This window comes from Pelodiscus sinensis, chromosome 20 (genome assembly GCF_049634645.1).
Source record: "Pelodiscus sinensis isolate JC-2024 chromosome 20, ASM4963464v1, whole genome shotgun sequence".
Taxonomy (NCBI): Eukaryota; Metazoa; Chordata; order Testudines; family Trionychidae; genus Pelodiscus; species Pelodiscus sinensis.
The window spans coordinates 22,395,299-22,421,015 of record NC_134730.1 but is presented as its reverse complement, the minus strand read 5'-3'; the positions used below and the strand labels follow the sequence as shown (position 1 = coordinate 22,421,015).

At 43.7% G+C, this 25,717-nt stretch overlaps 1 protein-coding gene across 8 annotated transcripts in view; it reads right to left on the bottom strand.

Annotated features, from left to right (window-relative positions):
* The window catches only part of CEP112 (centrosomal protein 112), a 355,922-nt gene that overhangs the window by 302,199 nt on the left and 28,006 nt on the right, over positions 1 to 25,717 (bottom strand). For 6 of the 8 annotated variants that reach the window (XM_075903951.1, XM_075903955.1, XM_075903952.1 and 3 more), the window contains exons 5-6: positions 23,533 to 23,629; positions 18,803 to 18,877 (exon numbers count right to left, since the gene is read on the bottom strand). In XM_075903951.1, the coding sequence (XP_075760066.1) occupies positions 18,803 to 18,877; positions 23,533 to 23,629 (172 nt within the window). Of the gene's footprint in view, positions 1 to 4,154; positions 5,270 to 18,802; positions 18,878 to 23,532; positions 23,630 to 25,717 lie in introns of those variants that run through there. The other 2 variants (XM_075903953.1, XM_025180419.2) reach the window with 2 other exon arrangements.

The window sequence follows — 25,717 nt, the reverse complement described above, 5'->3', positions numbered from 1 at the left end:
TTGTAATTTGTAGTGAAGTAAACTGTAAGATTGCTGATGCAGTCTTAGAAAAAGGACATTAAAGAACTGAAAACTGTCAGTATGGAAGTAAAAATTATTTTTTGAAGTCACACCACCACTTAGAGCTCACTGTGGGAAAGTTTTTACAGTGGCGTTGCCCTCCAACACCACAACATATACAGCAGGCATGTTTACAATAAGACAGACAGACAGACAGACAGACAGACAGACAGAAAGAAAGAAAGCCAGCCAAAAAAGTCACATGCCTTATACAGAAATAATTGAGTTTAATTGCAAAAGAGACAAAAAGGAAGAACTGAGCTATTTCAGGCATACATTGGACTATTGCTGAAGCCACCCAAAAATTCACCATAATTTTATTTACTTAAACCCTAAGTGACAGCTACATTCTTTCTAGAAAAAAGACTGGCTAGATGTTCTTTTAAGGCTAGTTAATGTTACCCATCTCTCTCAGTTGGAAAGGTGTCTAGAGAAAGATACACATGCACCTTGCCTCAAACTCTTCAGGGCTAAGCACATTTAGCCCAAAATATGCCTTCTACAAACACAAGTGCAATGGACATGAACAAAAATTGTGTCCACATTCAGCAAAGTTGACATTGGTCCACTGTTCCTACAATTCTGCCCAGACAGAATACAAGAGATTAGGGATCAGATTTTCAAAATTAATTCTGAGTGCTCAATTCCATATACCTTAAAGAGGCATAGTTTAAAAAAAAAAAAAAAAAAAAACACCACAGAGCTCCCACTTCTGAAAATAAAGACACTTTTAGGCATCTCCATTTGAGCACTGAAAAACCGGGACAACCAAAATCTTGACTTATTTTTTTAAATCTTGGCCCACATCTTGGAACATATTAAGAAAATTGCATCAAGTAAAGAAATTATTAAAAATTAGACCAGCTATTACTGAATTTAATATATGGTTCTCCTATCAGAGGTCTTCCTTTTACTGATCAAACTAGGCATTTATAAATGTCATCTTACACATGTACTATCTACTTTAAAGCAGCAAAAACATTTCATTTTAGATGGGTTTTTGGAAACATTCAATGTGCTAACATGTAAGCATAAATTTCAAAAAAAAATTATGCTTATTACTTAATTAGAAATGATATTGTAATCTATATGCATAGTAAAATAATCTTACTTATTATTTCAAATATAAAACAATTAGGACTAGTCCACTACTCTAAATGCTGCCACACGAACACCCTGGCTGTGTCTACACTGGCATCCCTTCCAGAAAAGGGATGCTAATGTAGCACTTTGGAATAGGCAAATCCGCGGGGGATTTAAATATCCCCCGCGGTATTTGCATTAACATGGCTGCCGCTTTTTTCCAGCTTGGAGATAAGCCGGAGAAAAGCGCCAGTCTAGACGTGATTTTCCAGAAAATAAAGCCTTTTCCGGAGGATCTCTTATTCCTACTTTCAAGGAATAAGAGATCCTCCGGAAGTAGAAATAAGAGATCCTCCGGAAAAGGCTTTATTTTCCGGAGAATCACGTCTAGACTGGCGCTTTTCTCCGGCTTATCTCCAAGCCGGAAAAAAGCGGCAGCCATGTTAATGCAAATACCGCGGGGGATATTTAAATCCCCTGCGGATTTGCCTATTCCAAAGTGCTACATTAGCATCCCTTTTCTGGAAGGGATGCCAGTGTAGACACAGCCCACCTGTTTAATTATGAGCTCTATAAACATTGTAGAGCAGTGATTCTCCAAGTGCGGTCCATGGATCACTGGGCCACAGCGTGAGATTCAGCTACCCTCCCTTAGCAGGGAGCCTGCACTGGCACTCCAGCCCTGTGCACAGACCATGAGGTTGGAGCGCCAGCACTAGCTTCCTGCTGGGCGGCAGAAGGTGGGTGGGGAGGAGAAGGGAGACCTGAGATTCGCAGGCTGGATCCAGTTTACAGATACCACCACCCTGCTCCTGCACCCTCCTTCCTGGCCAGACGTCTGCCCCCTCCCCGCCACCACCTCCCAGACCTCCCATGCTCAGTCTGTTCCTGAACCCAACCTCCCAGTCAGACTCCTCCACTTCCAGCATGCTTCTGGCTCCCAACCTCCTGGCCAGACCTCACAACCCCACCCCCTCTTACACCCACTTTATCATCATGGGTGGTTGAATGATGGTCCATGGAAAGGCGTGCTTTGAGCCAGGTGGTCCACAAGCCAAAAAGTTTGAGAATAACTGTTGTAAAAAAAACCACATCCATCCTCAGGAAGAATGAAAAGCCTCATATCACTTTCCATCAAATTACTGTGAGGAACCCATGAAAAAGTGTTGACGGACTCTTAAGCAATTTATTTTTAGTTTCTCCAAGAAGAAAAACAATTAAGCAATGGATCCTAATCATTTTTCTGTCCCTTTTCTTTTGTCATCCAACCTAATAAATGTTAATGCAAATCAAAGATCAATCAATTTCTTAGGCAGGAGCCCTATAAGGCAGCCCTCCACATTAATGCTTTGGGATGAGACTTCAAATCAGGGTCCAGAGCATTTTTAATTGACGATCCCATACCCCTAACTTTTATCAAAAGTACTGTGAGTTAACTCATTTAATATTTAGATACATTCCAAGGCAAAAAAAAATCAAATCATAACTTCTTTACTGAAAGTCTTTCCCAATTTCAATTGTATACATATTTGTGTATATTGTGTTGTATTTCCAAAACATCAAAGAGCCACCACAGCATATGTCAGAATTGGATCCATTCAGTGGTAGATGAAATGCTCTCTCCAGGATATAGTGAAGCCTATTTCAGTATTTACACATTGCTTGGGGGATGAAAGAAGTTACAAAAGTATTCATTCATTAATATTTCAGTTATACTGTGTAAGTATTAATTCTCACGCTGATGTTTTATTGTCCACATTCTCTCACACCAGAAATTTCTGCACTCTACAACAGGGTCGGCAAAAGGGCCTCTGTGGGCTGGATCCGGCCCATCAAGCGGGTGGATCCGGCCCGCTGAGGCCCTGCTGCTCCCCACCCCACCAGGCCAATTAGACACTGGGGGCTGTGGAGTTCCCGAAGCCTTCTCTGCTCTGTCCCCGCCCTGCAAGCGTGAAGCATCCTTTGCCCTGCCCCGGTCCTATGAGAAGCCCGCAGCACTTCAAAGTGCCATGTGCTCCTCGAAGGGTGGGAGGCAGCTTCCCGTGCTCCCCCACCCCCAGCCCCTGATGGACCTGAGTGTGTCAAGCCTCTTCCAGGGCATGGTTGCCTAGTGTCAAGGGAGGGGGGCGCAAAAGCGTTCTTCCCCCCAGATTAATCATGGTCTAGGGGTGGGGTAGCCCCGGCCCTTCCGGGGTGGCCTGGGGCTCCTTCAAAAATGTTTGGAGTGGCCCCCAGGCAAAAATTATTGCCCACCCTGCTCTAGAAAGTTAATCAACAACTTTGCTTACCTCAGAGAAAAGCAATAAAAAAAAAAACTTTCCAAAATGAACAAAGTTATTTTATGTAGCAAGCCTTTTTCCTTTACATTAAATGTATGTTCTTCTCAATCTAAGCACATTTTTCTAAAACAAAACTAAAAACAAGGTATGATAATTCACAGTGTCTATTAAAATTTGTGATAATATATCTAGGGTCTTCAGGCTGCTCTATATTGTAGAATTTTAATAATATATTTAACAAATTCTAAAATAAGCTTCAAATGACAAAATGAGTTCAAAGTAGCTGCAACATAATTGGAGATTTGAATTCAGCTACTCTTACAGAAGAAAAACTTTTTTTCTTTAAAATAGCAATACAGTAGTTTTTTTGTCTGCATTACTAATTCAACTTCAAGGCAGCAAAACTTAATCAAGGACAGTACCATTTCAATTTTGATAAAATTCAATAAAGGCTCAGAAAGAGACAATTATAATGTATTTAAAAGTCATCTTATATTAGTGTTCCATTTATGAAAGGAAAAATTTATCAAGATCAAAAGCCTACTTTTCATATGTATACAAACATGACTAGAATCGAAAGAGCTAAACTAATACCTCTGATAAGTATATGCAAGTATGTGCAACAGTGTTACTATCAACAAACAGCAAAATTGTTAAACTAAGCTGTGACAATTTTGTATACAATAGGTGTTTAAATATTTTTCTTTAGAGGAATACATTGTTGATACCTACTTTGAAGCTTTCGTATCATAACACTTTTAAGCATTAACCTTTCTATTTGGTTCAGAAATCATAAACATTGACTTCCTTAAACAAAGCAGTTCATGATAATTCTGGTAAAAAAGCAACATTCTGCAATAAACACACAAATAACCACACTTCAAAAAACAAAATAGACTCCATCAGGCCCATGAAACAAAAGGAAAAACAAACAAACAATATTTGGAAGCAGTGTTAAATTCTAGATATGACTTCATAAATGTTCAATTGCAAAGACATTCTAAATTCTATATTCTTCACCACGGCTATGTCTAGACTACACCTATCTGTCGACAGAGAGAGATGTAGATTAGGGACGGCAAAATTGCTAATGAAGCAGGGATTTAAATATCCTGTGCTTCATTAGCATAAACATGGCCACTGCTTTTTTTTGACACAGAGTTTTTTTTAAAAAAAATGGCAGTCTAGATGGGGACCGGGCGGGGTGGGGAGGGAAAAAGAAGAGTGCATGTAGTCTATAGCATTAACTGATCAGCTTTTGCTTATCAGTTAATCGAGTATACTATTACATCCCTAGTGTGCATGCTCGTATCCATCCTTCCATGTGCCTGTCTGTCTGTCCGGTAATGCAAATTATTTTCTAAGTCATTCTCTTTGTCAGATAATTAAGTTAAACACTTTATAGTTGATAGCAGTACACTTTCTAGCACCTCTGAAACCTTCCTTCAACGAGTCAAATCGAGCCCAAGGATAGTCAGATTCAGAATACTACGTAATATTTTGATTACATTTGGGGCTGAGATAATACAAAGATGGCAGCAGTGGAAATAGGAATCTTTTCATTTCAATCCTCCCAAGAGTTGAGCAGGCTAATCTTGGAGGTCTCTTAGCCTGTGGAAAAGCAAATATGCTCAGGGGATCAGAACTCATATTCAGTATAATGCCACTGAATAAGCATGCTGGCCTGGGTGGTAACTTTTACACAAATACAAATGGCTGACAATTATTCTACTAGATCTGATAGAGGAAGAGAAATACTGAGCATAGGGAAATGCATTTCATAAAGCATTTGGAAATACAGGCAGTCCCCGGGTTACGTACAAGATAGGGACTGTAGGTTTGTTATTAAGTTGAATCTGTATGTAAGTCGGAACTGGCATCCAGATTCAGCCGCTGCTGAAACTGACCGTCAGTTCTGACTTACATACAGATTCAATTTAAGAACCCCAAGTCAGCTGCTGCTGAAACTGATCAGCGGCTGATTCCAGGAAGCCCGAGGCAGAGCAACTGTGCCTCGGGTTTCCTGTAGTCAGCGCTGGTCAGTTTCAGCAGCGGCTGACTTGGGGACGCCTGGGGCAGAGCAGCTGGGGTGCTGCCGGGTTGGTCCAGTAGTGCCCAGAGCGGCGCTGCGGGACCAACCGGCAGCGCCCCAGCTGCTCTGCCCGAGGGTCCACAACAAAAGCCTGGTCTGCTGGGGGGGGAGGCACACTAGCTGCGCCCCCCACCCCCAGCAGACCAGGGACACGGGGAGCAAAGCCGCAGCGGCAGGGTGCCGCGCCTCTGAGGCTTTGCTCTGGCGCAGGACCCGCCACCGCTGCGGCTTTGCTCCCGGTGCCCCTGGTCTGCTGGAGACGGTCCCCAGCAGACCAGGGGCACCGGGAGCAGCTTTTCTCGCCCCGGAGGTCGAGGTGGCGGACCACTGCCTGCAAGCTCCGGGGCGAGAAAGCCCCGTTCCTAAGTGCGGATCCGACATAAGTCGGATCCGCATAAGTCGGGGACTGCCTGTATTTTCTGTCAAGGTAACTCAAGATGAAGGAGGATTTAGAAATGGAAATATACTATGTACATTAAAGCAAAAGTTAATTTTTTTTGGAAAGCTTCCAGCTGTTCTTCCCAAGCTACAGTTGCAGGCTAAAACACGCTACCAACTCTGGGAAGCCAAAGGTTTCTCGCTTTCTTCCCACTCAACATTTAAGAACACACACTGGTGTCCATTATGCTTCCTGACTACCACCTCATGAGAGGCATTTAAATCTGTATTGGTACTTAAGTGCCATGTAGCATTCTTCACTTGTGGATCTTCTTGAAGTGGGACATTTGCAGAAAAATTATTTAGGACATATAAACTAAAGCACAGCAAATATTGTAATATTTATTTATTTAGGCCCTACTTAAAACCCGGCAAGAATGAGAAAAAGGGGGGAAAAACCAGCTCTTTATCTGCCAGTAACTTTTCAAATGTTTTACAGAGGAGTAGTATGGCTTTGAGTGAAGAAAATACACTCAAGGGAAATGATAGAATTCACAAATAAACAGAAGAAGATTTTATTATGTATAGGGCCTCATACACATAGTATCCTTAAAACAGGTTATAAAAAATGACAGCACACCAACAATGCAATGGCTATCTTCCTCAAATTCCTCAATTTGTGTGTACCACACAATGGTTCTTTATTATTTTTATTTAAACAAAAATGGGGCATATTAGGCAGTTACATCTTTGGAATCTTATTTCATGTACAGAGCCACAAGAACTGAAAAGAAGGAACCTGACTCATTCAAAAAATGGCCTTTCTAGTACTGCAGCATCTTTTGTACTGCCCTAGAAGCCACTATTGCATAAGAACAAATATATCATCTATTTGTGGAGAGATTGAATATGTTCTCATCTATTAGAGTGAGAGAATTAGGGTGTCTGTGCTTCATTGTGTTACATTTTTGTTTGATTGTTCATTCTTCTTATGCTGCCTAATGTTAGAAAACCTGTATGAAACCATATGAAATAAGAAATCTTTTAAATATATTTTTCTGAAACATGTATTATAATATTAAACACTGCTTACTATACACTTTGCATTTTAAAAGAAATTTTACAAATGTCAAATAATCTTGAGTCAAACTCAACCAGCCTAACAGCTATATGTGGCTAGTGCAAGGCTGGGCAATATATGATCTGCGGGCTGTATCTGGCCCACCAAGCCGCCACATCCAGCCTACAAAAACCTCAGCCAGCTCCCTGCCTGCTCCACCCCCACTGGGCACTCAGTGAAGTCAGCTGCTACAAGGCCATGTGCATCTCTGAATACAGAGAGCCTGGAGGGAGGGGGCAGAGAATTCTCACACTAGTCCTGCCCACAGCAGTTCCCATTGGCCAGTGTCCAGCCAAAAGCAGCAGCCTGTTTGGAGGACAGGCAGCACTGGAAGTGCCCCTCTCTCCTCATCTCCTGGGCTCACATGGTTCCTGTAGCTACTGTGAACAGTACAGGGAAGTGGAAGGCACAGACCCTGGTTAAGGAGCCTATTCACATCACTTTCAAGCAAATTACTGTCCAGCCCTCGGCTCCAAGCAGCACTGCCACTTTACCATAGTAGACCATAATAGACTTTAAGGTCAGAAGGGACCATTCTGATCATCTAGTCTGACTCCCTGCACAATGCAGGCCACAGAAACTCACCCACCCACTTTGAAGTACCCCCTCCTCTTACCCCACCTTGCTGTCTCTTTCTGATAGAAGCAGCAAGGAGAGGACAGGGGAAAGCGACTACCGAACTACCCTGTCGACAAGTCCTTCACATCCTTAGTTACATCCCCACCCAAAGCCCGCATCTCCTCCTACACTCCTGTCATCTCAGGTTACAACCCCCTCCCAGACCCTGTACTCCAAGGGTGGACAAGACCGAATCTAGCCCACCAAGCCCTTGGATTCGACCCACGGCCGCTTCCCGATCCCCAGGCCAATCAAGACCTGGGAACGGGGGAGTGCACAAAGTCTTCTCCTCTCTGCTAAGGGCGCAGAGTACCAGAGGGAACCACCAACTGTTCTACACAGCTGGCAGTTCTCTCTAGGTGCCTCATGTCCTTGGCAAGGCAGAGGGCAAAGACTTCATGTGCTCCCCTGCCCCCAGGCCAATCAGGGTCTGTGGGTGGAGGTGCATGTGAAGTCTCCTGACCCTAGCCCTTCCGCTCAAGGCCCCACCTTTTCCAGGGCAGCAAGTGACCACTTCTGAAATACATGAAGTGGCCCCCCCTTCAAAAATGATTGCCCACCCCTGGGTTTGTAGCTAGCATGTGGAACACCATGGTCCTAGACCAATAATCCCTGCTCTTATGCTTAGAATTTCCAGAAATTCTTTTGTTTTGGTACCCATCCTATTGTGGGTATTATAACTGAATCTACAATAAGAGATTAGTTAGCATATCAACTTAAACTTTCAAAGAAACATTCTGCCTTTGGTATTTCAAAACATATGGTCCAAAAATTACCAGTCCCTCAGTGAATAAAAATTTCCAGCTCTGCACCACAAAAAAAAATTAGATTATATTCATACAGGTCTATGTAAAGAAAATATTTCATTTGAGCCTAGAGATAAAAATGTTTTGAAACTACATTTTACTTCTAGTTAATATGGGAAAGCATGATTATAACTTGCTAAACATCTAGAGACTGAAATTCTCCAACTATTCTAATTCTTAAAAGTGTATGTTTTTCTAATATATTTAGATATTCATACAATGCATGTCTCAATCTGCAAATGACTTAAGAACTTGTAATTGTGCCATACAAGGAATTTTTTGTATGTGATCAACTAGTACTGAAAAGGCTGTTAGAAAGTTTAATATTCAGGCAATTTCACCATGTGTAATTTAGAATCTTTTAAATCTGTGTTTTTCATAGAAGTCTTAAAATGATAGAAACTGATGTTTCTCACTGTATAAAACGTTGAAATGCTCTAAAGTCCAAAGGATCTCTAGTATCCTCCTTTCCCTGATCCCTCCTTTAGATTTGCAACAAATAGGCAGGCAGCTAGTGAACTGGATGGAGGTCAAGTTTTTCCTCTTTTGGGAAGAAGAAAAGAAAGTGTGCAATTTGCATTTAGAATGTCAACAGGCCCCAAAGCATGAGAGAAAATACTGTGAATAAGAGACAAAAAACTGTAAGTTCTCTATTATCACTTGCATTTTTACCAAAGAGAATTATATCCCTTGAATGCACAATAATGGGTGGGACTAGCCAAAATTTTTAAATACTGTTATGTCCATCCATGTTGGATACAGCATAAAAAAATAAATATGGACCAAATTTGGACCATACATTTGACCAAATGGAAGATAAACAAGAAAATTATCTTAACACAAATAAATTTTTTTAACAGTGTTCAGGTTGCAAGTGTGTTTCAGCTGAATCCAACTAGCATTCCCCCCTCCATGCTTTCTATCCCCACCATAAAGTTATAGATTTATATCAAGGAAAAAAGATTAAATCAACATTCAGTGCCTCAATGCAGTATAATCCTTTAATACTTTCACCACGTCATGTATATATTTCCTTTTTCGTAATGGAAAATCTGTGAGGTAAACTATAGTACAGTATTTCTTAACAATGCTGGAAAGATTTTCAAAGGGTGCCTCCTGCTTACTGTGCTTGCCAACCCTCCTGACCCCTTCACTCTACCTCCGCCCCTCTCCCCTGCCAACCAGGGCCCGTTCTCCCTCCCCACCTCCCACCACGGCCTAACCCCAATCCCCATGACTGGGCCGCAGCCCATGCCAGTCCCAGCCCAAAACCCCAGCACTTCTTCCCCCCACTTCCACCGCTGAGGATCTGAGGCCACCCTGGCTAATCTCCCTACCACCGGGGAGGGCCAGGCCCCGAGACCATCCTGCTTGCCTCCCTGGCTAGCTTCTGGGCCAAGTCCCTGGGGGCTCTCTGCCTCCCTCCCCATGCTGGGGGGGGACTGGACCCAGCTTCCTTCCCTCCCACGCCAAGGGGTGAGGGTGGGGTCAGGGCCAGCATTTCCCCCAGCTCTTCAGGAGGGGCTAGCCCTGATTTTCATTCTGGCTCTACCCCCTCCCACCCTGGAAATGCCAAGCCCTACACTCTCTCCACCGGTGCCCTCTGTCAGGGCCCAGGCCCCATGCTCTTCCCATCCAGTTGCCAGGACAGAGGGAGAGCAAGGCCCAGGCCCCGCATTCTCCCTGGGGCCCATCAACCTTCCTCCAAACAACTGGGAGGGAGGAAGGGAAGGTACAGGCCCAGGCCCAGGCCAAAGCAGTGCAATTTAAAACTCCGGCAGCTGCCATCTGGCGGTTGTTGGAGGTTCAGTCAGTTCCAGTCCAGCCCAGCTCAGGGGCTGGGGTGTCCCCCAATCCAGGCCCCTTCCCTGCAGCAGGCCTCTCCCCCACTGCCAGAGCCCCGCAATTTTCCCTCCTTCCCAAGCCAGCAGCAGCAGCTTACCTTTAGTGCTGCTGCTGCTCAGAAGCCAGAGGGTGCCGATCTCTGATGGGTTAGCAGCAGGGAGGAAGGGAGGAGATGGGGTAGCTGAGGGGGGAGGGGTTGTGAGACGCAGAGTGATGTGATTACGTCACTATCGTCCCACAGGAAAAACCTTTTTAAATGTAGAGAGAGAATACTCTGAGAACACATTAATGTTCAGTAATCTATAAATGTACTCCAACCACAATAACATGCTATGAATAGAGAAACAGGGGCTGATAACAGGGAGTTTTGAGAGGGAGTTCTCCAGGTGGAGAAGGAGCCAATACAGGACCCTTGAGGGAAGTGGCTGTCGTGTGTGTGTGTGTGTGTGTGTGTGTGTGTGTGTGTGTGTGTGTGTGTGTGTGTGTGTGTGTGTGTGTGTGTGTGTGTGTGTGTGTGTGTGTGTGTGTGTGTGTGTGTGTGTGTGTGTGTTTTTACGCAGGTTTCTTGCTGTGTGCTGAACTTGTGTTTGTCTGTCTGGGGCTTGGGGTTTCCCCACACACACACTCCCCCTCCCCCTCCACCCCCAGCAGTGTGTGCTGTGGCTGGCAGGTGGAAGCTATGAGCTTCTAATCAAGGTGAAATCCAGAAGCCTCTGCTCATTGGTAGAGCCTTAATCAGGGGAGGGGCTATCAGACAGTACAGGGCTTTATATAGCAGAGAATCAGCAACGAGGAAGCTTGCAACCAGGGGCTGATAACAGGGAGCTTTGAGAGGGAGTTGGGAAGGGGGCATGACACACTTTTGCCATTCTTCAAAATCTTTTCATTAAACTATTATCAAAACTTCCTGAGATCTGGGGGGGCCTTCAGGGGTTGACTGCATCAGAGGCAAGGCTTTGAGCCGGGCCTAGCCTCAGCCTTTTCTCTCTTTTCTTTTCTTTTTTTAAAGAAGGGGCAACCAGAGTGAATGCAGACAGCAACGAACAGGGCAACCGCCAACATGGGAGTTTGCCTGGGAATTCTCCCTGGGAGACCTCTGCAGTGTTTGGTGCTCTTTTCCTTGAAGGATTTTTTTTTTCTTTTCTCTCTCCTACCCTTCAAGGAGACATTTAATAACATCTGAGGAATCTCTCAGAAGGAAGGCAGATATGGATGGTGATAGGTCTGCTGTTACCTGCACAGCATGTGCCATGTTTGTCTTTCTCCTAGAAGAAAAAAAGGATTTCATCTGCACTAAGTGCAAGGTGGTCGCCATTTTGGAAGAAAAAATTAGAAGACTTGAGGCCCAAGTATAAACCCTATGCTCCTTCCTCGATAGAAGGCAGCGTTTAATTCTGCAGGCACAGCAGGCTGAACAGCCAGTGAGGGCAGTACAGGACAAGGAAGAGAACTGGCAGCATGTTGTTCGTCCATCGTGGTCGATGAAGACCTCAACACCACTAAGTGCTTTGAGATTGGATACAGTGTGTCCGAAGATGACTTATCAGGCCAATTCGGGCACCAAATGTAACAAGAAAGGTTTCTACAGGCATGTTAGCAATAAGAAGATGATCAGAGAAGGTGTGGAGCCCTTTCTGGATGAGGGAGGTAACCTAATGACAGATGACGTGGGAAAAGCTGAAGTACTCAATGCTTTCTTTGCCTCTGTCTTCATGAACGAGGTCAACTCCCAAACTAATGCACTAGACAATGCAGTAGGGAAAGGAGGTAGACAGCCCTTGGTGGGGAAAAAACAAGTTAAGAACTCTTTAGAAAAACTAGACATACAGAAATCCATGTGTCCAGATTTAATGCATCCGAGGGTACTGAGGGAGCTGGCAAATGTCATTACAGACTTTTTGGCCATTATCTTTGAAAACTCATGGAGATTGGAAGAGATCCCAGATGATTGGAAACAGGCAAATGTAGTGCCCATCTTTAAAAAAGGGAAGGACAATTCAAGGAACTACAGACCAGTCACCCATACCACATTCCCCGGAAAAAAACATGGAGGGGATCCTCAAGGAATCCATTTTGAAGCACTTGGAAGAAGGGAAGCGATCAGGAATAATCAACATGGATTCACAAAGGGCAAGTCGTGCCTGACCAATCTGATTAGCTTCTGTAATGAGTTAACTGGCTCTGTAGATGGGGGAAGGTCAGTGGATGTGATATACGTTGACTTTAGAAAAGCTTTTGATATGGTCTCCCACAATATTCTTGCCAGCAAGCTAAGGGAGTATGGATTGGATAAATGGACTGTAAGATGGACAGAAAGCTGGCTAGACTGTCGGGCCCAACGGGTAGTGATCAACAGCTCAATGTCAGGCTGGCGGTCGGTTTCTAGCGGAGTACCCAAGGATCTGTTCTAGGACAGGTTTTCTTCAACATCTTTATTAATGACCTGGATGAGGGGATGCACCCTCAGCAAGTTGGCAGATGACACTAAGCTAGGGAGAGAGGTAGATATGCTGGAGGGCAGGGATAGAATCCAGAGTGACCTAGACCGATTAGAGGATTGTGCCAAAAGAAATCTGACGAGGTTCAACAAGGACAAGTGTAGAGTCCTGCACTTCAGATGGAAGAATCCCAAGCATTGTTACAGGCTGAGGATTGAATGGCTAACTAACAGTTCTGCAGAAAAGGACCTGGAGATTACAGTGGATGAGAAGCTGGATATGAGTCAAATGTATGCCCTTGTAGCCAAGAGGGCCAATGGCATATTAGGTTGCATTAGGAGGAGCATTGCCAGCAGATCTAGAGAAGTAATTATTCACCTTTATTTGGCTCTGGTGAGGTGTATAAACATCTGGAGTACTGTGTCCAGTTCTGGGCCCTCCACTATAGAAAGGATGTGGACCTATTGGAGAGGGTCCAGCGGATGGCGACCAAAATAATTAGGGGGCTGGAACACATGATCTGTGAGGAAAGACTGAGCAATTAAAAATCACTTGGAAAAGTTACATGTCTGCAAGTCACAAGGGCCTGATGAAATGCATCCTAGAATATTCAAGGAGCTGACAGGAGGTATCTAAGCCTTCAGCTATCATCTTTAAAAAAATCATGGAAGACGGGAGAGATTCCAGAAGACTGGAAATGGGCAAATATAGTGACCATATATAAAAAGGGAAATAAGGACAACCCATGAAACTATAGGCCAGTCGGTTTAACTTCTGTGCCAGGAAAGATAATGGAACAAGTAATAAAGGAAATCATCTGTAAACACTTGGAAAGTGGCAAGGTGATAGGGAACAGCCAACATCAATTTGTAAAGAACAAATCATGTCAAACCAATCTGATAGCTTTCTTTGATATGATAACGAGTCTTGTGGATAAGGGAGAAGTGATGGACGTGGTATACCTAAACTTTAATAAGGCATTTGATACGGTCTCGCATGATATCCTTATCAATAAACTAGACAAATACAACTTAGATGGGGCTACTATAAAGTGGCTGCATAACTAGCTGGATAATCAGTCTCAGAGGAGTAATAGTTCACAGTTCACAATCCTACTGGAAAGATAGAACAAGTGGGGTTCCACAGGGGTCAGCTTTGGGACCGGTTCTGTTCAATATCTTCATCAACGATTTAGATATTGGCAGGGCTCAACAAATATGCTCGCCCGCAAGGAGTACGTATTACCAACTGGCGAGCTGTGACGGGACGGGGTCACCCCATAGCGGCAAGGGCAACCCGCCACGCACTCCAATAATGCCGACCTCCGTGCTGCACATGGAGCACAGCATTCTGACCGTGGTCTGCGCCACTTGCTCCCATGCAGCTGCCCAGCTGAGTAGTGTGCAGGAGGGCAGAGTCCTGGGACGGGATCTGGAAGTGGGGGCGGGGCTGCACGCAGGTGTCGGGCAGGGCCAGAGCGTGCATGCGTCCCTGACGTCAGGGGGAAGAGGCGCCGGCACAAGAGAGCGCCGCATTGAAAAGGGGAGTAGAGGAGAGCGGAAGAGAGGAGGGAGGCAGAGGAGATGGAGGAGAGTAACGGAGGGAGAGAGGAGAACAGAGGAGTGAGCTAGAAGACAGCGAAGGGTAGAGGAGTGAAGGGTGAGAGCAGAGGAGAGAGGAGGAGGACAGAGGAGGTCAGAGAAGGCAGGAGGGAGACAGGGAGTGGAGCAGAGAGCGGGGGTAGAGGATGTGAAAGGAGGAGTGGAGGTAGGAAGGAGCCCCACGCTGGGCTGCTTAGGAGTGCCAGCAGACTGGTGAGTTACAGCGAACACCCCACCAGTCAGACAGAGTCCACACAGAGTCTGTCCTTAGGGCCCTGGGCTGCAGCCTATGAGAGAGGGTGGGCCCAGGCCCCCCCCACCTCCGCCCCCCACCCTGAGAGCAGACATCTGACAACTGAGATGCTTTGGGGACAACCAAGTGTAGCTCATCCCAGGGGAGACTAGAGGTTGGCCAGCAGCCAAGGAAGGATGCCCCTTTTCCTCCTTCTCTCAATCTGGATGGTCGCGGTGCCTCCACTTCCGGCTCCCGTCCCAGGACTTGGCCCCCCTGCATGCCGCTCGGCTGGGCAGCCGCACAGGAGCAAGCGGCACAGGCCGCTTTCAGAACGCCACACTCCCCCGTGCAGTACAGGGGTCGGCACCGTTGGAGTGCGGGGCAGGTCACCCTCGCCGCCACGGGATGACCCTGCCCTGTCATACAAGGAAACATGCCATCCCAGTCGTCCTGTTCTCCAGTGGCGCGCGCCTGCGCAGTGGGGGGTCATGCAGTAGGGGTAGCGAGTTCCTTTTTTGTCTGGCAAGTAGGGTTTTGCATAATTTGTCAAACCCTGGATATCGGCATAGAGAGTACACTTATCAAGTTTGCAGATACCAAACCTGGGAGGGGTTGCAACTGCTTTGGAGGATGGGGTCATAATTCAAAATGATCTGGACAAATTGGAGAAATGGTCTGAGGTAAATAGGATGAAGTTTAATAAGGACAAATGCAAAGTGCTCCACTTAGGAAGGAACAATCCATTTCTCACATACAGAATGGGAAGCAACTGTCTAGGAAGGAGTATCGCAGAAAGAGATCTAAGCATTATAGCGGACCACAAGCTAAATATGAGTCAACAGTGTGACGCTGTTGCAAAAAAAGCAAACATGATTCTAGGATGCATTAACAGGTGTGTTGTGAGCAAAACTCAAAAAGTCATTCTTCCGCTCTACTCTGAGCTGATTAGGCCTCACTTGGAGTACTGTGTCCAGTTCTGGGCGCCACATTTCAAGAAAGATGTGGAGAAATTGGAGGTCCAGAGAAGAGCCACAAGAATGATTAAAGGTCTAGAGAACATGACCTATGAAGGAAGACTGAAAGAATTGGGCTTGTTTAGTTTGGAAAAGACAAGATTGAGAGGGGCCATGATACCAGTTTTCAGATATCTAAAAATGTGTCACAAGGAGGAGGGAGAAAATTTTTTCTACTTGTTCTCTGAGGATAGAATAAGAAGCAGTGGGCTTAAACTTCTGGAAGGGAAGTTTAGGTTGGACATTAGGAAAAACTTCCTGTCAGGATGGTTAAACACTGGAATAAATTGCCTAGGGAGGTTGTGGAATCCCCATCTCTGGAGATATTTAAGAGTAGGTTGGATAAATATCTATCAGGGATGGTCGAGACAGTACTGGGTCCTGTCATGAGGGCAGGGGACTGGACTCGACGACCTCTCGAGGTCCCTTCCAGTCCTAGTATTCTATTTGGGTTTGTTTAGTCTGCAGAAGAGAAGAGTGAGGGGTGATTTGATAGCAGCCTTCAACTTCCTGAAGGGAGGTTCCAAAGAGGATGAAGACAGGCTGTTCACCGTAAACATAGATGGCAGAACAAGGAACAATGGTCTCAACTTACAGTGGGGGAGGTCTAGGTTGGACATTAGGAAAAACTATTTCTCTAGGAGAGTGGTGAAGTACTGAAATGGGTTACCTAGGGAAGTGGTGGAATCTCCATCCCTAGAGGTTTTTAAGTCTCAGCTTGACAAAGCCCTGGATGGGTTGATTTAGTTGGGATTGGTCCTGCCTTGGGCAGGTGGCTGAACTTGATGACCTCCTGAGGTCTCTTCCAACTCTGATTCTATGATTTTTATGAAGAATTGATCTGTTTATTGATATGATGTGTGTTGGTTGTATTGTGCAGCAGACTTACATATATTTGTGCAGGCCAACATTGTCGAATCGAATTAGACATTTGGACGAATTAGACATCTTAATCTTTCAGTTCCCAGTAGGAGATACTTCACAGGGGCCTGATTTTCAGAGAGTGATGCTTGGTACTTCATGCAAATCAGGCCTCTTTAAGATGTGTCAAGTTGGGCAGCCAAGAACAGACACCAAAGATCATTAGTCACTTTGGAACATTTTGGCCATAATTTGTTTTATCTGATGTAGTTTTATCTGATGTAGTAATATTGGAAATTAATCTCTTAATAGGAAGTATATTGCCTGGGCCTCTGCCAGTCACTTGCTGTTCAGTGCTCTCTTTCCCATGTTTCCATTGCATGACTTTTTTCTATTTGTAGTCCTCTGTGCTCTTCATTCCATTTCCACACATCCAACAATCTTCCACTGCCTCAGCCATCCTTTACCCATTTATTCCCACACCTTTTGCTTACCCCTAACAGCTGCTGTAAAAAAGTCTGGAGTTAGCAGAAGGTTCATTTTATTTTAGCAACTTTTGTTATTTTACATGTTACAAGGTACAAACCCAAACAACTGTTATACTTTTGTTGTTCCTGAAATAATCCAAAACTCAAAAAAAAAAAAATAGAACTGCAAATGCCACCCTCAGCAATTCTGAAAAGGAATAAAATTATTAGAAAACTTTTTGAATACATAATGGCAAAAAAATTCTTCATACATTGTAACTAACATTCTTTTCCCAATTTCTTCCAAACTCTCTAGAAAATTCTAGGCTTTGTCTACACTAAAAGGAAGATTGCCACTGCCATGATTGATCTTCTGGAGTTTGATTTAGCAAGTCCAATTAAGACTTGCCAAATTGAATTCAGAGGTTGTCCCCACCAACGTCCAGTACTCCTCCTTTTGTGAGGAGTAAGGGAAGCAGACAGGAATGTTTGCTCCCATTGGCCTCCCACTGTGGGGATGCTGCCAAGCCCACCTTAAAGTAAGCCAACTCCAGCTATGTATTCTACATAGCTTGAATTGCATACCTTAAGCCAAGCTGCCAATTCTAGTGTAGACCAATGAGATACAATATAGGAAATTTCAGGACAATTGACTTCTGGTGAAGCCATGGGTTTACACCAAAAACTGTGGAAGTGTCGCCTACCAGAACAATGACCCAATCCTATTCAAGTGGATGAAAACTGAATGATTCCAGGTCCACTCGACTAGAGCTATAACCCTAATCAGATTGGAGAAGAGTTAGACAAAATATAATGGAAGTAGTTTGATGTAATGAGGAGGCACAAATAGTGATGGATTACAAATAGTGATGGATGATGCGATACTGAGGAGTGTAACTCAAAGAATGGAGAGGAAAAAAATCTCATTACGGTAGCTGTCTAAAATCAAAGGGAAATCTCAACTTGTTCGAGTCTCAAAAACTTGAATTAATTCCTCAAGATCAACAGAAAAAGATGAAACCTGACATGCTAACTCTGAATACATACACAAATGTATGAAAAATACATAATATTGTTAATATCATATTGATTTTATCAAGATTTTCCTTTCATCCTATTTATAAGAAATATATTGGTTGTCTAACTGTATTTGCCTCATATAGTAGTCTTATTGCAAAAACATACAGGTCATTTAAAAATTATTTTAAAAATATGTCTATGTCCTAAGGAGAGATGACAAACTGAAAATATACTGGCTAGAAATTTTTAAAAACATCAGTGTCCTATCTAAAGATTTTAAACCCAACTCAAGTCCTCCTAATGGTAAAAGAGGAAATGATGCGGAGGGAGCCATATCTTCCATTACTGCCAACATCCAATCAATACATATTCTGAGACTGTGGAAGTTGGTGGAGTCAGAACTGCCTCTAATCTAGTTTTCAGAATGAGGAATTATCTTTGACAGATTTCATGTATGAGATGAAAGATGATTTATCTGTCAGCCTAAAGTCAATTCTGTCATCATTCACTATTGTAACAAAAGTAAGTACAGGATATAAAAATACATTAGGAAGCCACAACTGCACAAGAATATAGGCCTCAATATTACAGACTGCTCCACAAGGTATTTACACAAATCACTGGATTTACATCAAGGTAGAGGAGCTGAGACTACGCCACCAACCCTTTAAAAAGTGTAATATAGAGAGGTGCTTTTAAACAGTTTCTTCTTGAAATGACACTTTGCATAATTTATCTTTCAAAGTGTCTTGATTGCTTCCAACATATTTCCATTTTTAGGAGGAATGGCCAAGTTACTGTCAACTATTTCATAGACTGAGATTAAATTACCAAACACCTTACATTTGAAACCAACAAACAAATAAATACATTTGTTTTTTTTTACCCCAAGATTCCAACTATTGAGACGAGCTTCAAGGTCACTGTCATCCAAAGAAATTGATTTTTTGTGTTTATTTTCCTAGAATATAAAAATGGAGGTATTAGAAGAGCAGACCAATATACAGTTTAAAAAAAAAACAAAAAAACTTTTAGTTAAACTTTACTGCCCTCAAAGGAAAAAAAGAGAGAGTGCCATATCCAAAGAGGAAAAGAAAAACATTTTGGTCCCCTTGAAAATTCCCTTTCACCATTAGAAATCAGACTGAAACTGGGCTGCTGCACCACTTGGCTTCAATTCAGATACCTCCACCACCTTCTTGTTGCTAGATAATTTGTTCTCCATGTCTCTCTTTTTCTTCCCCTGCCTTCCCTCCCCCCCCCCCGCATCTCTTTCCCTTTTACCCCAGTTAAACACTCTATATCCTCAAAATGTAACCAAATGACTAAGATAACTGCAGTACAGAAGTGGAAACACCAGCCCAAGAAGGTTTCCTGAGTGTTCAGTAAAGCTGACAAGGAATTTTTCAATAAAATATTTTTGTCAAATTATGATCTTCTATCAAAACTGAAGCTTTCCATTGAATCGTGTCCATTTTCACTAACTTTTATTAGGATGGTTTCTCAGGTCCAGAATGGAATTTTTAATCAACATCAGAGACAGAAAGACCTGTCCCAGAATAGCTAATATCCTGGTGGTTAGGAGACACACCTGAAACATGCAGATTCAAGTCCCTGCTCTGACTGATTCAGAGCAGTGACTTGAACCTGAATCTTCTACATGCCAGGTGAATGCCCCAGTTAGTGGGATACTCATTATGCTGGGGGCTGGGATTTTCCCTCACACACTTTTTGTAAAAAATTTGAAAAGGTCTCAGTTTCATTCCACTGTGGAACCGAAATTACAGAACCTCAAATTTTTTCATTGAACATATTTTTTCCCCAGACTGCCTTAGTAGAGATGTTCACAGGGAGTGAATTTACACAGTCAGACCAAAATCCTCGTTTCTGCAAGGAACTGAGGTGGTATTTCTAGCACAGTGGTGGGTAATAATTTTTGCAGGGGGGAACTTCATAAATTTTGGCAGTGGTCACAGGCCAGCCCTCCCAGGAAGGGGTGGGGCCTTGGGTGGAAAGGGGCTGTTCCATCTAGGGGTGTGTCCAGACTCCATGCCTCCGTCGACGGAGGCATGTAGATTAGCCAGATCGGAAGAGGGAAATGAAGCCGCGATTAAAATAATCGCGGCTTCATTTAAATTTAAATGGCTGCCCCGATCTGCCGATCAGCTGTTTGTCGGCAGATCGGGAGAGTCTGGACGCGATGCCCCGACAAAGAAGCCTTTCTTCATCGACACAGGTAAGCCTCGTGAAACCAGGTTTACCTGTGTCGATGAAGAAAGGCTTCTTTGTCGGGGCATCGCGTCCAGACTCTCCCGATCTGCCGACAAACAGCTGATCGGCAGATCGGGGCAGCCATTTAAATTTAAATGAAGCCGCGATTATTTTAATCGCGGCTTCATTTCCCTCTTCCGATCTGGCTAATCTACATGCCTCCGTCGAAGGAGGCATGTAGTCTAGACACACCCTTGGTGACCTGGCAGGGAGAGATTTTGCCTGCTCCCCCTGCCACCAGACCAATCAGTGCCTGAGGGCGGAAGGAGTGTGCAAGTTTCTCATACCCGACCCTCTCCCTGCCAGGGGCATGCGGCACCTAGAAGGAACTGCCAGCCATTTTGAACAGCTGGCGGTTCCATCTAGGCACCAGACATCCCTGGCAGAGGGCGACAGACTTTTTGTACTCCCCACTCCCAGGCTAAATCGGGGCTTTGGGAGTATGCAAAGTCATTTGAAGTTCAAAACAGCTGGTGGCTCCCTCTAGGTGCCGCGTGCCCCTGGCAGAGGGAGGGAGCTGCCAGATACTTTGAATAGCCAATTACTTTGCTCATTCTCCTGTCCCCAGGTCTCCGTTAGCTCAGGGGCAGGGAAGTGGAAGGGCAGCCGTGAGCCAGATGAAATGGCTTGGCAGGCCAGATCCATCCCACAGGCTGTTATCTTGCTCACCCCTGATCTAGCAGTATCCTAGAACAGTGCTGAAGTGGATGGTGATTTGGAAGAAGCATGTTGACCAGCCACAAAATAGAGAGGAGGCTGAAGATAGCAAACTATAGTCTAGAAGGGACTAGCGGATACTGGGCAGAGCAGACAGTACCAGAGGCAAAAAGAGCAGCAGATCAGCTTCAGACCAGAAAAGCAGTTCCCAAAACTGAGGAATAATTGAGGATTACAGTTGCTTTAGGCTACAAGTGTCCTTCACAAAGGCTTTACTGTAGTATAACAGTAACTATTTTATTTAATGCATTAAAACAGCACAGAAAAAATTATTTCATACTTTTCTATTCTAGATCTAGAATAGAAGTTTAATTGTAGTACATTACAGTAGTTAGAAAAGTGATGCACAGAAGCATGAATTATTTTGTCTCATTAGGTTTTGTTAACCAGAAGTTTTTAAGATGTCATGCAAGCTTCTCTTTGTTCAAAAAATGTGTTCTCATTCAGACTAGGGATGTTAAATTTAGTTTAATCAACTAATTCACTTGTTGATGGATTTTTCATCGACTAGTAGATTAGTCAATAAGCAGGAGAGCTGCGGCAGGCTTAGCTCTCCGCCCCGGCAGGCTGGCAGGCTTTTAATACATTTAAAAGGCTGGCGCACAGCAGGGGACCCAGCGCAAGCCGGGCCAGCTGATTCCCTGCTCACACCAGGTTCCCTGCTGAGCACCAGCCTTAAATGTAAAAAACCTGGAGCATAGTGGGGGGACCTGGCATGAGCCGGGAATCAGCTGGCCTGGCTTATGCCAGGTCCCCACGCTGCACTTCTGCTTTTTAAATGTATTAAGATCCAGCAGGCTCTAATACATTTAAAAAGCAAAGGCATGTTGTCTGGGACTGGACAGGAGCTGAGAATCAGCTGATTCCCAACTCTCACCCCTGCTCCCTGTGGAGATAGTGCTGGGGAGTTCCGGCTTTTAAACTGGCACCCCCCAGAACTGGCTTCTGCTCCCCCCACTTGCTGCCTCTGATATAGGCAGCTGGGGGGAGGGGCGAAGTGACTAGTCAACTATCCAATAAGCAAAAGCTTATCGAATAGTCCACTAGTCACTTACACCCTAATTCAGACATCATAAAATGTAGATGAGTAAACTTTTAATTCAAGGAATGACCACAGAATTAAGGCAGTTCTTTACCTGGAAATGAATTATGCAGAACATGTGCACTTCATAAACAATTACATGCTCTTCATTCCACGCAGCCAAATCACCAAATTGTTTGGCAAACCTCAAAAGAATTATTTTATTTATAGCTTTTCTGTAACATTAATCATAGTGGTATCTGAAAGCTCAGCTGCATAGACAACAGAAACAATAGGAGTAAATTCACTCTGCACTATTATGTTGCACACTAATTGGCGCACGTGTACAGTTCTGGTATGCACTAAAAGTTCCCTAGTATACACTAACACAGTACTGTTAGAAATTGGACTACATTAACATGCATGAAGAAACTTTTAGTACGCACCAGTAGGGTCCCCGAAGGCTAGGTAATATGCAACCAAACAGTGCAGATTAAAATCAGGGATGTAAAATCCCATTCAAGTTAACCAGTTAACCAGAATCCTGCGGCGGTGGACTGTTCTGGCTGGGCCAGGTCTGCCACACTTCATGCAAGAGCCTGCTCTAGCCAGGCTAAGCCCACCACACTGCACAGCAGCTGGGTGGGCTACTCCAGCTGGGTCAGGCCACCAATTAACCAATTACCACAGTAAACATTCCATTAAGGTTAATGCTCAGGGTAACCAGTTAACCCTTGACATGCCTAACTAAAATTCACACCCTTCTTGTAAGGCACGGTGTAGACAAAAGCATATTGAGGCACGGCCTGGTACAGGATCCAGGTCTCCTAAATCTGGAAGACTATCCTTTTCTTTTATAAGACAGTATTTCATTTTAAACAATTATTCTGCTTCAAATAAACCAAATACTTTGTAAGTATCTAGCGCCTCTATTAAACTGAAAAACATGTCAGTTACATAAGGAATATGATGCCATCTATAGTCTAGAGATACCACATTTAGGAAGAGAAACAGCACACATTGTCAACTGTATACATATCCTAGCAATAACTTCTTGTTAAATTACTTGCAATTGACATGTAATATCATCAAATATTTAGGACTATAAAAGATTCTATGAAGTCTGTTTAGTCTCTCTCACTAAACCATAATGTTAGTTGTCTGACACTGGATAAAACAATTGGGCCAAAATTCAGTTCTTCAAAAGGTCAACTATCATCAAATGTAGCCAAAAAAGTCTCAGCGGTTTTCTTTCATCTATTATTGCAAAATACAAGATGATGTCAACAGCAGTTAATTTGCCAAATTGTTTAATAGGAACAATACAGCTGACCAGCTTTATTCTGCAGTAAATCAGGGTCATCCACTTTGGTTACTCCCACTTTGTCTTATGCAGATTTGAAATCTTTTTTTTTTAATTTTTTGGCGACTACAGAACACAGACTTTGGTGAGCTTCAGTCAGTCCTTCCCACTACCGTTTGCTACATTTCTCTGCTCGTATACAAGAATGACTCTTTCAATTAGAAATGACAATTTTATGGGGCTACATAAAAACAATTCACTAGAACAAGATCAAATTTAATTACAAAATGTAGAAGTATCTTACAAGCATCTGAATGGCAGCATTGTCCTCATCTGACTGGTGAGGTGGACTCATAGAATGTGACCTTAATGCTAGCTTCCCATTATACTTGTATCTTTCCCTGCCACCACAAAAAACAACAACCAGAATTAATGAAGTCACATCCAACAACTTGTGGAACACAGTAGTCAGTAGGGCTGTAAGAGTGTAACTGGTACAACTGTTAACCAAAAAACATCAGCTTATCCATTTCTGTTATGGTTGAACTATTCGCTGGGGCACTGGCCCTGCTCCCAGGAAGCCAGCTGCCACCCCGTACTGCAGGCTCTGCATTATAAAGCAGATACTGCAGAGCCAGCAGCGCAACCAGCTTCCCAGGAGTAGAGCCAACCGCCAGGAGCTGGCGTCTGCCGAGAGCCGGCTTATAGTATAAAGCTTCAGAGCTGTATCACAGTCCGCAGTGAAGGGTGGCAGCCGGCTCCCTAGGAGCAAGGCTAGCAGCTGGAATTAGTGCGTGTTGGAAGCCGGCTTATACCATAAAGCCAGCTCGCAGCATGCACTGGCTCCCAGCTGCTGGCCTTCTCCTGGGGAGCCAGCTGTGCTGCAGGCTCTGCAGAATAAGCTCTGCAAAGCCTACAGTGTGTGTAACTATGTAACCACTAGGATTTTTAACAGTTACATGGTTACTTTACAAAGAATGTAAAAAACCTGTTAAACAGGTACCTTGATCTCAAAGTATTTTTAAAGTAACAGATACAAAAAAATGCTATGTGAAGTTAAATTTATTTTTAATCTACACAACAGAAAAAGAGGAAAGATGTTTTTGCAGCATCTAAATTGAAGCATTTAAGAACAGTACAAAAATGAACCAACTTCTCAAATACTCTTTTAAAACACTGTCAACAGTTACCATATTTGGCAATGCTATGTTATTTCAACATGTTTTCTTTGTTTCTCCTTGTTATATAAGTATGGATGTTTGGTAATATGACAATTATTAATTTAGCTGCAATGTTATTTTTTTATAATTGTGAATATTTTAATCAGTTCATTCCTAAAGCTCTGCACTACCTCAATACGGTTAGGTTTTATTTATCTATATAAAAAGACTACATTTTCTAAAAAATATCCCGATTTTGCTCTGTATATAGTATTTCTAATATCAGAAGACATAGCCAAAAGTAGAAGGAAAAGAAACCAATTTAAAAATGAATTGTTTATAATATACAATATTAGAAGATTTACCTGAAGGTGCTCAGGTCCTTCAGGGAAGGAGGCTGGGGGTGTGGGGACTACAGGAGTCAGGGCAGGGGGCCGGTTGGAGTGTTTGTGTGCAGGAGACAGGGTTGGGGGTGAGGAGGGACTGGGGGTATGTGTATAGGGTACACAACTCAGGGTTGGGGTAGGTAAGAAGAAGCTCAGAGCAGGGGTCTGGGCATGTGGGGTATGCAGGAGTGGGTGGGGAGCTACGACAGCAGCTTCACAGGTCTGGCCACAGTCGCCACACTGGTCAGGAAGCCGCTCCCTGGGAGGCAGCTGCACTGCCTAAGGGGTGGGCAGAAGCTTACCCCATCTCTTCTCCCTGCCATCCCAATGAAGTTATAGCTGTCCCATTCCCCATCTTTGGCTGCAGTGGTCATTACAGAGTATAACTGTCCCTGCTAGCAGCCTCCTCCCTTCCAGCATTATGAGAAACAATTCCATTCTATGCACATCCCATCATCATAGCACAAACACTTACCTTGCTTTAAGTTATGGTAAGAGGAAGCTGCGTACCAAATTTGTTGGTCCTAGCTCTTACCATTTAAGAGGAGTTCTTGATCAGACAGAGATTCGCTCGCTCACATACACTCTCTCAAATATACATAGCAATCAGAATTCTACCATCATGTACATAGCTTCAATTATATCTATCCTCTTAATTCCTTAGGTGCTTTTTGAAAAACCCACCCAAGACTGATAATTACATCGTAGACTGTATATCGAATACACCTATAAAATTCCTGAGTCTCTTCATGATGCACAAAGTAATAATTTTGGAACAATTACCTTAGTTCAGGAAAAAAATAAGAAAAGTCTCCACATAATTGAGGACTAAAACATTTTTGGCAGTGGAATAATATTCAGAAACAGAAAGAGTATATTATGAAGCAGCTTATACTATTGGTGAGATAATTTTCAATTGATGTCATGACTAGGGTCACAGCAA